The 15,115-nt window shown below is 44.3% G+C and overlaps 1 protein-coding gene across 1 annotated transcript in view; it reads right to left on the bottom strand.

Annotated features, from left to right (window-relative positions):
- Positions 1–10,330: 10,330 nt before the first annotated feature.
- LOC109905854 (melatonin receptor type 1B-B) overlaps positions 10,331–15,115 on the bottom strand; it is a 64,091-nt gene continuing 59,306 nt past the window's right edge. The window contains exons 2-3 of the mRNA XM_020503499.2: positions 13,499–13,617; positions 10,331–11,379 (exon numbers count right to left, since the gene is read on the bottom strand). Coding sequence (XP_020359088.1) covers positions 10,624–11,379; positions 13,499–13,617 — 875 coding nt within the window. The 3' untranslated portion in view covers positions 10,331–10,623. The remainder of the gene's footprint in view (positions 11,380–13,498; positions 13,618–15,115) is intronic.

Raw genomic sequence — 15,115 nt, 5'->3', positions numbered from 1 at the left:
AAGTTTTCTTGGGTATGATGCTACACGCTCGGCACACCTGTATTTGGGGGAGTTTCTCCCATTCTTATCTGCAAATTCTCTCAAGCTCTGTCAGGTTGGATGGGGAGTGTCACTGCACAGCTACTTTCAGTTCTCTCCAGAGATGTTCAATCGGGTTCAAGTCCGGGCTCTGGCTGGGCCACTCAAAGACACCAAGAGACTTGTCCCGGAGCCACTCCCGCGTTGTCTTGGCTGTGTGCTTAGGGTCGTTCTTCCATTTTAGAATGATGGAGGTCACTTTGTTCTTGGGGACCTTCAATGATGCAGAAATGTTTTGGTACCCTTCCCCAGATCTGTTCCTTGACACAATCCTGTCTCTGAGCTGTACGGACAATTCCTTCGACCTCATGGCTTGGTTTTTGCTCTGACATACACTGTTAACTGTGGGACCTTATATAGACAGGTGTGTCATGTCCAATAAATTGAGTTTGCCACAGGTGGACTCCAATCAAGTTGTAGAAACATATAAAGGAAGATCAATGGAAACATGACGCACCTGAGATCAATTTCCAGTCTCATAGTAAAGGGTCTGAATACGTATGTAAATAAGGTATTTCTGTTTTTGTTTTTATACATTTGCAAACAAAATTCTAAAAACCTCTTTTCGCTTCGTCATTATGGGGTATTGTGTGTAGATTGATGTGGGAAAAAAATATTTAATCAATTTTAGAATAAGGCTGTAACTTTACGAATGCCCGGTATGTCACAACTGGTGTAAATATATGGGTCATGACAGTGTTATGACCATATTATGAAAGGTTATGACAAGTTATGTCAGCTGTTATGGCATATTATGACATGGTTATGACCGTGTCAAAGTGTTACCAATGAATCAAACAACCGTTTTCTTTCGTGCGTAAAGACTCTCCTAACCTTTTTTCATGATTAATAAATCATTTCCTAAACCTAAATAATCTACAAGGCCAGAGTATTTTTAAATCTACCAATTGGTGCTGAAATGGTTTCGAATATGCATATATTTAGATGTCTCCCTGATCCCTAATATTCTGAACCCGTTCTCTCAATATATTTTAGTTAGTCTGTTGACAAAATTGGGCGGCAGGGTAGCCTAGTGGTTAGAGTGTTGGACTAGTAACCGGAAGGTTGAGAGTTCAAACCCCTGAGCTGACAAGGTACAAATCTGTCGTTCTGCCCCTGAACAGGCAGTTAACCCACTGTTCCTAGGCCATCATTGAAAATAAGAATTTGTTCTTAACTGACTTGCCTGGTTAAATAAAGGTAAAACAATATATAAAAAATAAAAGGTACACTGTATAAATGTACTGTATTGTATAAATGTACTGAAACCCCTATTGAATGAAAATCTATTGGCCAGCAAGTGGGAGCGTTTTCAGCTGTTTAATTAAATTTATTCAGAGCGTGCAAGGTAGCCACACCTGCAGAGCGGGTTATCCAATTGAATAAAGTAAGTCTGATTACCAAATGCTGATAAGTGTGTAGAAAAGGCGTAAATTCCACTTAGTGAATAAAATATGTTCTTTGTGCTGCTTTGCAGTTGGCCCCAGCTCTCTTAAATACTGAATGAATATATCTGTTGCAACTGCTGTGCCAGAAACATACACTAGCTAGCTGTGGATTATACATCAGATGTTCTATTCAAGAGCATTATCAAAGCAAATAGAAGAGGGTAGAATGAAGTCTAGACAAAGGGCGCTACTGTAAACATACAGTGAAGATTTACCACACCAAATAGAAACCTGTATTTATTAAAAATCTCAGAAAACTTGAAGACCACTTTATTCTCTGCTGCTCCTAGTTTTAGTGTGTGTAGTCTGTGTGTGTGTGTGTGGCATTTATGTCTGCCTGACCCTTTCTATGGTAACTGACAAAAAGTAGTTGGCAGGGAGGACATGTTAGGCCTCACTTATGGACTGGAAACATACCAGAGGACTGCGAACGTACCGTGCCTCTGCTAGAGAAGCAGGGTGAAAACAGAAGGCAAAGCCAAAGCAGCACCAGACAGAACAGTGATAGCATCTCAATTATTCATAACTGAACTGTGAGAGGAAGCATCACTGCGGTTTTACGCCCCAATTAGAATGGTTAGTGACATAGAGAAAACAAGAAGTGAGCAGTCACATCACAAAGACAATAGAAAGTAAAGTCATAACAAATAGAGATGGAAAGAGGTATTAACTCTGTATATATACCATTACGGCATCTGTGAAGCATGATCAGCTCCATAGCGCCATTGAGGCCATATCTTCATTTTAAATTAGTAATTTTTCTTCTTCTGTTGTGTTTGAAAAAAGTGTAAGCTAATATTTGTGATTTACCACCACCAGCAGTGCTAAAGCCATTTTGAAGACGAAGACAATGATATGATCATTGACTGATTGCTCTTAACCAATAGGAATCCTCATCCAGTTGACTACTTTAAAATGGTGGAAGCACTCAATGGAAGCACTTATAGCCAAGTTGAGTCCTCTAACTATGTCTATGCCCAAACCTTGCTTCATGTCCACAACCCAGTTCCGCCTGTCCAGTCTGCAAGGAGCTGCCGGAGCCGCCATTCAGCCGGGATCCGCCGGAGCCGCCATTCAGGCGGGATCCGCCGGAGCCGCCATTCAGCCGGGATCCGCCGGAGCCGCCAGTCAGCCGGGATCTGCCGGAGCCGCCAGTCAGCCGGGATCCGCCAGAGCCGCCAGTCAGCCAGGATCCGCCAGAGTCGTCAGCCAGTCCAGAGCTGCCCTTCAGTCCGGAGCTGCCCCTCAGTCCTCGAGCTGCCCCTCAGTTCGGAGCTGCCCCTCAGTCCTGTGGAGCCATTTAGTAGGGTTGCCAATCCTAGGTCGGCGACGAGGGGGTTGTGTTCAGTTTAGTTGTCTAGGTAAGTCTATGGTTGCCTAGAGTGGTTCTCAATCAGAGGCAGGTGTTTATCATTGCCTCTGATTGGGAACCATATTTAGGCAGCCATATTCTTTGGGTATTTTGTGGGTGATTGTTTCCTGTCTTTGTGTTTTATGCACCAGTTAGGACTGTTTCGGTTTTCACGTTTATTGTTTTGTAGTTTGTTCATGTTAAGTGTATCTTATTAAAGAACCATGAACTTCAACAACGCTGCGTTTTGGTCCGCCTCTCCTTCCCAGGAAGAAAGACGTGACAGAATCACCCACCACAACAGGACCAAGCAGCGTGGTGACAGGCAGTGGCAGCAGGAGCAGCGCAAGGAGGAATGGACATGGGATGATGTGTTGGACGGTAAGGGTTGCTACACTTGGGAGGAGATCATGGCAGGAAAGGATCGCCTCCCATGGGAACAGGTGGAGGCAGCTAGGAGAGCAGAGCTAGCCGGAGAGAGGAGCCGGCAATACGAGGGAACAAGGAAGCCCGAGAGTCAGCCCCAAAAATGTATTGGAGGGGGCACACAGGAAGTGTGGCGAAGCCAGGTAGGAGACCTGCACCAACTTCCTGTGCTTACCGGAGGGCGAGAGAGACCGGGCAGGCACCGTGTTATGCTGTGGAGCGCACGGTGTCCCCAGTGCGGGTGCATAGCCCGGTGCGGTACATACCAGCTCCTTGGATCGGCCGAGCTAGAGTGGGCATCGAGCGAGGTGCCAAGAAGCCGGCTCTACGCATCTGGTCTCCATTGCGTCTCCTTGGGCCGGCGTACATGGCACCAGCCTTGCGCATGGTGTCCCCGGTTCGCCTCCACAGCCCAGTGTGGGCTATTCCACCTCGCCGCACTGGCAGGGCGACCGGGAGTATTCAACCAGATAAGGTTGGGCAGGCTCGGTGCTCAAGAGCTCCAGTGCGCCTGCACGGTCCTGTCTATCCAGTACCACCTCCACGCATCAGCAAGGGTTGCTACACTTGGGAGGAGATCCTGGCGGGAAAGGATCGCCTCCCATGGGAACAGGTGGAGGCAGCTAGGAGAGCAGAGCCAGCCGGAGAGAGGAGCCGGCGATACGAGGGAACATGGCTGGCAAGGAAGCCCGAGAGTCAGCCCCAAAAATGTATTGGGGGGGCACACAGGAAGTGTGGCGAAGCCAGGTAGGAGACCTGCGCCAACTTCCTGTGCTTACCGGAGGGCGAGAGAGACCGGGCAGGCACTGTGTTATGCTGTGGAGCGCACGGTGTCCCCAGTGCGGGTGCATCGAGCCAGGTGCCATGAAGCCGGCTCTACGCATCTGGTCTCCAGTGCGTCTCCTTGGGCCGGCGTACATGGCACCAGCCTTGCGCATGGTGTCCCTGGTTCGCCTGCACAGCCCAGTGTGGGCTATTCCACCTCGCCGCACTGGCAGGGCGACTGGGAGCATTCAACCAGGTAAGGTTGGGCAGGCTCGGTGCTCAAGAGCTCCAGTGCGCATGCACGGTCCGGTCTATCCAGTACCACCTCCACGCATCAGCCCTCCGGTGGCAGCTCCCCGCACTCGCCCTTAGGTGCGTGTCCTCGGCCCAGTACCACCAGTGCCGGCACCACACACCAGGCCTACAGGAAGAAAGCCATGACACATAGACTATTGCAGCATAGATACTGGAGACTGAGACAGCGGGGGTCAGAGGACACTATAGCCCTGTCCAAAGTTACCCCCAGAATGGGCAAACCAGGCAGGACATAACCCAACCCACTTTGCCAAAGCACAGCCCCCACACCACCAAAGAGTTATCGACATTAACTTACTACCCTGAGACAAGGCTGAGTATAGCCCACGAAGATCTGACCTACCGCACAAGCCTGAGGACAGGAAGGAAGATCACATCAGTGACTCAACCCACTCAGGTCGAGTATAGCATGATGCACCCCTCCCAGGGAAGGCAAGGGAGAGCCTGAACAAGCCAGTGACTCAGCCCCCGTAATAGGGTCAGCGGCAGAGAATCGCAGTAGAGAGAGGGGAGCCAGCCAGGCAGAGACAACAAGGGTGTTTTGTCACTCTAGTGCCTTGCCGTTCACCTTCGCACCTCTGGGCCAAACTACACTTAATCATAGGACGTACTGAAAAGATGAGTCTTCAGTAAAGACTTAAATGTTGAGTCCGAGTCGGCATCTCTCACATAGATTGTGTCGTGTCTTTGGCTATGCCGGATTAAGTGATATAACATGCTATTCTATAAAATCCTTTCTCCATAATTAATATTACCTGATTGAGCTAATCATGTAAATGTAATTAACTAGAGAGTCGGGGCACCACGAAAGAATATTTATAGAGCTGTTATCTTCCAAATAAACTCTTAAAGACCTAGTCATATTTTACATCAATAGCAGTCAATATTAATCATCACCTTAATTCAGTCTCATCTGAAAGTTGTAAATTATTGGTTTTCTTCACAAACCCTGGCTAACAAGTTGAATCAGCAATGCAAAATTGGGTTTAATTATTGATTTACTAAATACCTAACTAATCACACAGAATTACACATATACATGGGGCGGCAGGGTAGCCTAGTGGTTAGAGTGTTGGACTGAAACTGAAAGGTTGCAAGTTCAAACCCCCGAGCTGACAAGGTACAAATCTGTCGTTCTGCCCCTGAACAGGCAGTTAACCCACAGTTCCTAGGCCGTCATTAACTGACTTGCCTAGTTAAATAAAGGTCAAATGAAAAATTTAAAATAAATTACAAATTACGTCATAAAGGAAAACGTGGAACAGATATGGCAGCTTGTTACACAAAAGAAAAGGGGCTGGGTTTGAGTGAAAGAGCGGGAAGACACAGGGAGAAGCTGTGCTATTGGAAATACAGTATCTTATGCATTCTAAATTACCGCCCATTTGGAAAAGGAAAATGCATTAAATATTTACTCTGAGCTGCGCTTCGGTAGGTTGGTGGTAGATGGAAGGCTGTGTTGCCCAACCGAGTCCTTTGTCCTTTGAAGAATGTCTCTGCTGGTCAATTGGATACGTTGTAGTAACGTTGTTGTGTGATAGACGGGATACTCTGTCTGTTCCTTCCTAACCCTCGTGTTGCAGCTGCTGTTGCTAACTCAACGGCTAGGAGGTATCACTTCTGTAGTGAATAAGAGTTCAAAGCTCACGCTTTGGTTATGTTGGCTTTGTTCTGTAATTATTATCTGAACCATTCTGACATCGGACCGTCGTCCTCACATCCTCGGAACAGGATGTTACATTTTCGTCAAGGCTTTATATAGTGGAGCGAGAAGGGTGTGTCTGAAAAGTTTTATAACCCATGACTCTTCCCAGGGGCGGGCCACTGATTGAGCAGAGTCCTAACATTATGAAAACCCAATTCTCACATTTTAGAAGCTAAAATCACATTTCATCCCATCACAAAGAATTTCATATTCAAACATTTAAATTGAACAACAATTCCATGTGAATCCGATAACTCTGATGTGTAGACTTTCCACTGAAGAGTTTATGTCATCTTATCATTGATGAGAATGTCTCAGATGACAACCGAACTGACATCATATTCACTAACTACCACCGCATTTGTTCAATTGGTCGGATTACCAGAATATAGTTCATTTCCCCCCACCTTCTGATGTTCCCAGAATCTCTATGTTAACCAAGGGTTTTTAAATGTAACATCAGTAGAGAGAGGAAAAAGGGGGGAAGAGGTATTTATGACTGTCATAAACCTACCCCCAGGCCAACGTCATGACAGTTGGCAGACCATTCCATTAAAATGGAGCTCTATAGGAGAAAGCCCTGCCTCCAGCTGTTTGCTTGGAAATTTCATGAACAATAAGGCCTGCTGTATTTAGAACTAACTGAAGTTTATTGAGTGCCTTATCTGGGTAGCCAGAGAGTAGAGCATTGCAGTAGTCTAATCTTGAAGTGAAAAAAGTATTGCAATGTTACTAGGTTGTAAAAAGGCTGTTCAAAAGAGAGATCAGGGTCCAGAGTAACTTGAGGTCCTTATTTGAGATAACAAACATCTTGCAATATTCGAGATTCATTGTCAGATTCGACAGCAGATCTCTTTGTTTCTTGGGACCTAAAATTAGCATCTCTGTTTTGTCAATGACCTCATCCACCTGAGCCGCGGCCTATTCACCCCACTATCATCTAGAAGGCGGAGACGGTACAGGTGCATAAAGCTGGGACCGAGAGACTGAAAAACAGCTTCTATCCCCATGCCATCAGACTGTTAAAGAGCCACCACTAGACAGCCTCTGCCCTGTAGCCTGCCCTCCGCCCAATACCCTACTCTGCCTTTCAGTCACTTGCCGGGTGTACTCTACCATGCACCTTAGGGACTGCTGCCCTATGTACATAGTCATTGAACACTGGTCACTTTAATAATGTTTGCATACTATTTATGTATTTACTGCTGTACAACATTTTGGATTTATTTAAAGATTTTGGATTATTCTGTTCTTGTTGACATTTACTGCATTGAGTGATAGGAACTAGGTACAAAAGCATTTTGCTACACCCGTCATAACACCTGCTAAACTGTGTACACAAATGTTTTTATTTCATTTTATTTGATATTTCAATGGCTTACTCTATACCATCCTACCGTCCTCGCTTTCTCTTTATCCCCTAACTCCCTTACCACCCACCCTTCTATGGTCCATGCCAGGTCGGACGTAACTGTCAGAGAAATGTAATCCTGCCATTGTTAAGTCTGTTCCTGTTCTGATGCGTCAAGACATAAATCTCAGGCTGCTGTCATGCAGGCAGGCCCACATCTCTTCACACACACACACACACACACACACACACACACACACACACACACACACACACACACACACACACACACACACGCACACGCACACGCACACGCACACGCACACGCACACGCACACGCACACACACACACACACTCAGGGTGGGAAGGGGAGGAGGGGGGCTGAGCGATGACAATCCCCCCCTGGCAAGCTTTTTTCCAGGCTGTTCAGATGCTTTATCTAACCGCAATGACTTTGTCATTTGCATTTTTACCGATGACAATCTGCCAGCCTCTCGTTGAGAGATCAATTAAACACCTCTGTTGTGCACTACCCTCTGTGAAACATGTGTATCTGTCTGTCCGTCCATCCGTCCGTGTGTGCGTGCGTGCGTGCGTGTGTGTGTGTGTGTGCGTGCGTGCGTGTGTGTGTGTGTGGAATAACTAAGATGGAAGAGACTTTGCCTGGAGATGTGTGTTAACACAATGTCATATGTGAACAAACCAAATAAAGGTGACAAGTGTGCACCTTGGAACAAACCCTAAAATAGCCACACTATCTGGGCCAGTGCAGCAGTACTGTCTGTCAGAACTTGTGAGGTCTCACCCAATGTGAGATGTTCCAGGAGAATGTCCCCCCGCCCATGCAGACACACTGGACCCCAGGAAAAGTAACTGCTGCTTCTGCAAAAGCTAATGGGGATGTAAATAAACAAATATATAAATAAATCAGGGAGATGAAGGGTGCTCTGGAACTTCAGCAATGTTTGGGCTGACAGAGGCAATTTGTATGCATTAATCTCCCATCCACCCCTAACCAGTGCTCACAGAGTGTGGCCTCAAGTACTGAGCATGTGCAGAATCATGGGGCAAGCAGTGGAGTGAACGGAGAAGGAATAGCTAAGAGCAGACAGGAAATAATGAGAGAAAGAGTGGGAGAAAGGCGAGAGAAAGAGGAAGGAGGAGAGGGTGTGAGGGGATTGAAAAAAAAGAATGAAAAACAGTGCTTAAAGAACAGAGTGAGAAAGAGAGAGCAAGGAGAAAGAGAGGAAGAGAGAGAGAGACTTCTCACCAGCAGCTGTAGTTTTCACATCACTGCACAGAAAAACATGTAAGTGTATTTTACAAACCCAGCAATTTCCAAAAGTGCATCTGCATCCTCTAAATGAATTGTCTTAGCCATCTCAGTTATTATTTACACTGTTATCAATGTGTCTGAAAAGCAGTAATAATAACTGAGAAAAGTTATTAAAAGTAAAGGTTTTTATTAACATCTAAACTTTTACATTGACAACCCTTCAAACGCATATTCTTCATCAGTTTAATACGTAAATCACAGCAATAAATACAATGTATTTCTCTGAATTAAAAAATAAAAAATCTTATAGCTTGACCACCGCGCTCCTTCTCCCTGTGCATCCACATGCATACATGCCAATTAAGAATGATCTTCCTCTTACCATCATCATCATATAATCTTTGTCAACATCATCGATATCTTCAGCAGCAGATTTCACAAGATCATCAATAGAAATATGAAGGTAATTTCCGATTGAGCTGACCTATGCAGTGTGTGCAGTGAATGTAGTCTCTGCTAATGCGGAAACATTGCTTTTAAATTTCAATCACGCTGTAACGCTGAATTTCCGCGATACGGATTGAATAGAGACCCTAGTTTCTGCAAAGCAAAAATAAAATAAAAAACAAACAAACAACCAAAACAATACACAAAGCATCAAGGTTTATCATGCACATTCTTCATCATCATGGAACACAGTATCACAACAACGGTATTCAGCGTCATTACGGCCTGAATTAATTCACTTGATTTTCTACTAAGATTAACTTCTTCATAAAAACAGTATTGTCCTTATTCACATATCGTATTGAGTAAGTTGGTTTGCTGTAGTGTTTTAAGGTAATGACATGAAGTGTAAAATGCATAGAATAGGTCACATGTCTTCATGCATTACTAAGAGTACAGTTGAAACCTGTAAACTGCATAAGTACAATGTCGTCCGAGATAAAACAGCTTTATTGTGCTTATAATGTACCAGCGAGGGTTTTTCAGGACACTCCATCGAGGGGCATCACAGCACCCCATTCCTGACTCAACAGAAATGACCAAATCTGCTGATGTATCTAATGTAGTTGTCTATTCAGTCTTATATCCTTGTGTAACTCTAAGCCTAACGTTATATGCTGACTCCAACCCTAACGAGTTAACCCATACTAACTGGGTTAAATTGTAAAGGGGTTGTTTTTGGTAAATCTCCTGTTTGAGCGCATGAGCATAAAATCAGGCACCGTTTGACAATCCAATTGCCTAGTTAGTAGTAGGGCCTTGTGAGCTCCTACCGTTGGCATGCTCCATTGCTTATTTGTTATTTACAACCAATAGGGTTTTTACAAATTGTTTTCTACGCTAATGTACGCTGGCCATAATGATTGTCATAATGATATAGATATATCGATATAGAAAATAAAATAAACTGTGTGATAAATACTTTTACAGAGGAAACTGTGAAGATAACAAATGTGTCTTTAAATACCCTGTCTTATACAAAAATGTCATGGGCGTAATGGGGTAAAAAAATGCAATAATACTTTTGGGGCTTAAACTTTGAAATGCATAATGCTACAGCAGCAGAGAGGAGGCAGGCAGCCTGAGGTGTATACTTAAGGACATGATACATAATAAGTTAGAACATATATGCTTCATGAATGGCACTCTTCGAATTGTGAATAACACAGTCAGTTAGCATCAGTCAACACCTTTGTGTGTGTCTCTCTCTCTTAATACGCACCATTCTGACTGTTCTTTGAGGCTTCGGTAACAGCACAACTGTGCAGTCAGTGAGATACAGGAGAGAAATGGAACTCCATGACTGAAAAGAGAGAGAGAGAGAGAAGAAAAAAGAAACAAGTCCAACAACACCATAGGGGAGGAGAGGAGTGGAGGAGAGAAGAACCTTGGAGTCAGCGTCACAAAGCCTCTGCCTTGACGTGATCATTGTTGTTGAGTCCCAGTCTGGGCGAGGGCTTGCTCCTCATACCCTCTGTACCCCCCTGTGACGCCTCCTGGAAGAACAGACCAGGCATCCACATGGACATGATAATCCGTTTGTATTCCTTACGGAAGTTCTGGTTGAGCAGGCCGTAGATGATGGCGTTAAGGCAACTGTTGAAGTACGCCATGAAGTAGCTGACCACGAACAGCCACTCGGGGATCCGTGGCACCACCGTCTCTGGGTCGATGGCCACGGCCAGACCGATGAAGTTGAGTGGCGCCCAGCAGATGGCAAAGAGCACAAACACCACGAACATGGTGATGAAGTTGCGCATGTCGCTGGGTTTGAGTCGGGGCTTCACCTCTGACTTCACCTTCCTCCTCACCTGGATGACCAGGATCCAGATCCTCAGGTAGCAGAAGGTAACCACAGCTATGGGCACAAAGAAATGAATCACCACCACGGTGATGGTGTACGATGTACTGACGGCCTGGGCAAAGGTACACGAATACACCCTGGGGTCGTACTGGAGCGACCCTACGAAGAAGTTTGGTATGATGGCCAGGATGGTGAGAAGCCAGATGAGCCCCACCAGTAAGAGGGTATTGCGGTAGCTGTACAGCCTGTCGTAGGCAAAGCTGTGGCAGATGTAACAGTAGCGGTTGATGGCGATGCCGGTGATGTTGAAGATGGAGCCAATGACGCTCAGGCCCATCAGGAAACCACTGACCTAGAAAGAGGAAAACAGAAGCCCTGTTTATACTTGGTTCTAACATTCAGCCTTTGTCGTGATCTTGTCCACATTCTGAATTTGCCCACATTTTCAGAAATACAGTGCCTTGCGAATGTATTCGGCCCCCTTGAACTTTTCTACCTTTTGCCACATTTCAGGCTTCAAACATAAAGATATAAAACTTTATTTTTTTGTGAAGAATCAACAACAAGTGGGACACAATCATGAAGTGGAACGACATTTATTGGATATTTCAAACCTTTTTAACAAATCAAAAACTGAAAAATTGGGCGTGCAAAATTATTCAGCCCCTTTACTTTCAGTGCAGCAAACTCTCTCCAGAAGTTCAGTGAGGATCTCTGAATGATTCAATGTTGACCTAAATGACTAATGATGATAAATACAATCCACCTGTGTGTAATCAAGTCTCCGTATAAATGCACCTGCACTGTGATAGTCTCAGAGGTCCGTTAAAAGCGCAGAGAGCATCATGAAGAACAAGGAACACACCAGGCAGGTCCGAGATACTGTTGTGAAGAAGTTTAAAGCCAGATTTGGATACAAAAAGATTTTCCAAGCTTTAAACATCCCAAGGAGCACTGTGTGCAAGCGATAATATTGAAATGGAAGGAGTATCAGACCACTACAAATCTACCAAGACCTGGCCGTCCCTCTAAACTTACAGCTCATACAAGGAGAAGACTGATCAGAGATGCAGCCAAGAGGCCCATGATCACTCTGGATGAACTGCAGAGATCTACAGCTGAGGTGGGAGACTCTGTCCATAGGACAACAATCAGTCGTATATTGCACAAATCTGGCCTTTATGGAATAGTGGCAAGAAGAAAGCCATTTCTTAAAGATATCCATAAAAAGTGTTGTTTAAAGTTTGCCACAAGCCACCTGGGAGACATACCAAACATGTGGAAGAAGGTGCTCTGGTCAGATGAAACCAAAATTGAACTTTTTGGCAACAATGCAAAACGTTATGTTTGGCGTAAAAGCAACACAGCTCATCACCCTGAACACACCATCCCCACTGTCAAACATGGTGGTGGCAGAATCATGGTTTGGGCCTGCTTTTCTTCAGCAGGGACAGGGAAGATGGTTAAAATTGATGGGAAGATGGATGGAGCCAAATACAGAACCATTCTGGAAGAAAACCTGATGGAGTCTGCAAAAGACCTGAGACTGGGACGGAGATTTGTCTTCCAACAAGACAATGATCCAAAACATAAAGCAAAATCTACAATGGAATGGTTCAAAAATAAACATATCCAGGTGTTAGAATGGCCAAGTCAAAGTCCAGACCTGAATCCAATCGAGAATCTGTGGAAAGAACTGAAAACTACTGTTCACAAATGCTTTCCATCCAACCTCAGTGAGCTCGAGCTGTTTTGCAAGGAGGAACAAAAGGTGGCGCTGTAATCGCAGCAAAAGGTGGCGCTACAAAGTATTAACTTAAGGGGGCTGAATAATTTTGCACGCCCAATTTTTCAGTTTTTGATTTGTTAAAAAAGTTTGAAATATCCAATAAATGTCATTCCACTTCATGATTGTGTGCCACTTGTTGTTGATTCTTCACAAAAAAATACAGTTTTATATCTTTATGTTTGAAGCCTGAAATGTGGCAAAAGGTCGCAAAGTTCAAGGGGGCCGAATACTTTCGCAAGGTTCTGTATGTCTCCGCATTGTGACCATATTTCCTCATCCCTCCCTGTATGTAAATTATTTGACAACTATTCTTTCAAAATAATATTTATTTATTTTAAGCCATATGGATGCCATAAGTCAATGGTGCCACCTGTAAATGATTTCAGAAGGCAGGATTATTATGATTTAAATGGTTTCATTGTCCAGCTACGTCTATATTTGTAAGATATCCAGACACAATGAGTGCCTGACTACCTCCCGAGGTGGTCAGGAAGATCTAATCATAGTCAAATGACAATCTGTATTTTAATCATAAAAATATACATATAAAAATGTGGGCACAATCAGAATGTGGTCAAGATCAAGACAAATAACATGTTAGAACCAGGTATAAACAGGGCTAGAAAGGCAGAGAGACAGACAGACAGACAGGCAGGCACACAGACAGACAGGTCTTAGTCACTTTGCACTGTGTCTCTCCCAGCGACCAGCCGTCATGGAAGATGGCGTAGAGCACCAATGGGTAGGGGTAGAAGGCCACCACGAGGTCAGCAAAGGCCAGGCTCACCACAAACACGTTCCCTACAGAGGAGAGAGACCACAACACATTAGCTTCTTGGTCCTTTATCAAGGGAAAGGGTTCAGGTTACAGGTAAGGGTTAGGATTGTGGCTAAGGTTAGGTTTAGGTTTGAGGCTAGGGGTAGGCTTAGGTTTGAGGCTAGGGATAGGTTTGGGGTTAGGGTTGAACCGGGGTGTGCACATGAAGCTAGGGTTAGTGTGAAGGTAAAGGTTAGGGTAGTGCTTAAAATTGCATTTGAGTTAAAAAGTGCTTGGCCGTGTCTCAATACCTGTATTTGTGTTCTAAATAGTAGACATTTTGGGTATGTGAAAAAAAATATTTTTATAGTATGTGAAATTTAGAAATGTTGTATGCTTTAAATGACAGGATGTCATATTAATTTAGGCTTTTGATCTATTAGAATTCGCTGCACACAATTAAGGAAGAGAATCGTCTTTCGAGACCCACGTGTGTCTGACAACAGCTGAGGCGATGCGCTGTACCAAAATGAACGCATGGCTGGAATCAACGCAATAGTGCATTAGATGACCCATTCTCAGTAGGATGAACCTAGTATGATGATATTTTTTTCTTACTGCATTAGTTTTTACTAAACAGTACATTATAAACAGTATGTAGTACACTGTGGGTTAGTTGCACCTTAATTGGGGAGGACGGGCTTGTGGCAATGGCTGGAGAGGAATAAGTGGAATGGTAGCAAATACATCAAACATGTGGTTTCCATTTGTTTGATACCATTCCATTAGCGCCGTTCCAGCCATTATTATGAGCCGTCCTCCCCTCAGCAGCCTCCATACATATACAGGCATACTCTGCCACTTCACGATCAGGCTGGAAGTCAAGGGCCGTGACCAAAATCTGATTTACCTACTACTTATTTCATCTGCATATTTAAAATGCATACTGTGTACTATTTATACTTCATTGCATATCAATCACACAGACACAACCATCCAACTAGAAACACACACCTGCTATCATCCTACCTTGCATATCAATCACACACAACTATCCACCGAAAAACAAACACCTGCTATCATCCTACCTTGCATATCAATCACACACAACTATCCACCGAAAAACACACACCTGCTATCATCCTACCTTGCATATCAATCACACACAACTATCCACCGAAAAACACACACCTGCTATCATCCTACCTTGCATATCAATCACACACAACTATCCACCGAAAAACACACACCTGCTATCATCCTACCTTGCATATCAATCACACACAACTATCCACCGAAAAACACACACCTGCTATCATCCTACCTTGCATATCAATCACACACAACTATCCACCGAAAAACAAACACCTGCTATCATCCTACCTTGCATATCAATCACACACAACTATCCACCGAAAAACACACACCTGCTATCATCCTACCTTGCATATCAATCACACACAACTATCCCCCGAAAAACACACACCTGCTATCATCCTACCTTGCATATCAATCACACACAACTATCCACCGAAAAACAAA

This window comes from Oncorhynchus kisutch, linkage group LG15, assembly GCF_002021735.2.
Source record: "Oncorhynchus kisutch isolate 150728-3 linkage group LG15, Okis_V2, whole genome shotgun sequence".
Classification (NCBI taxonomy): Eukaryota; Metazoa; Chordata; class Actinopteri; order Salmoniformes; family Salmonidae; genus Oncorhynchus; species Oncorhynchus kisutch.
The sequence above is the reverse complement of the archived record's forward strand: the minus strand, read 5'-3'. Positions and strand labels throughout refer to the sequence as shown.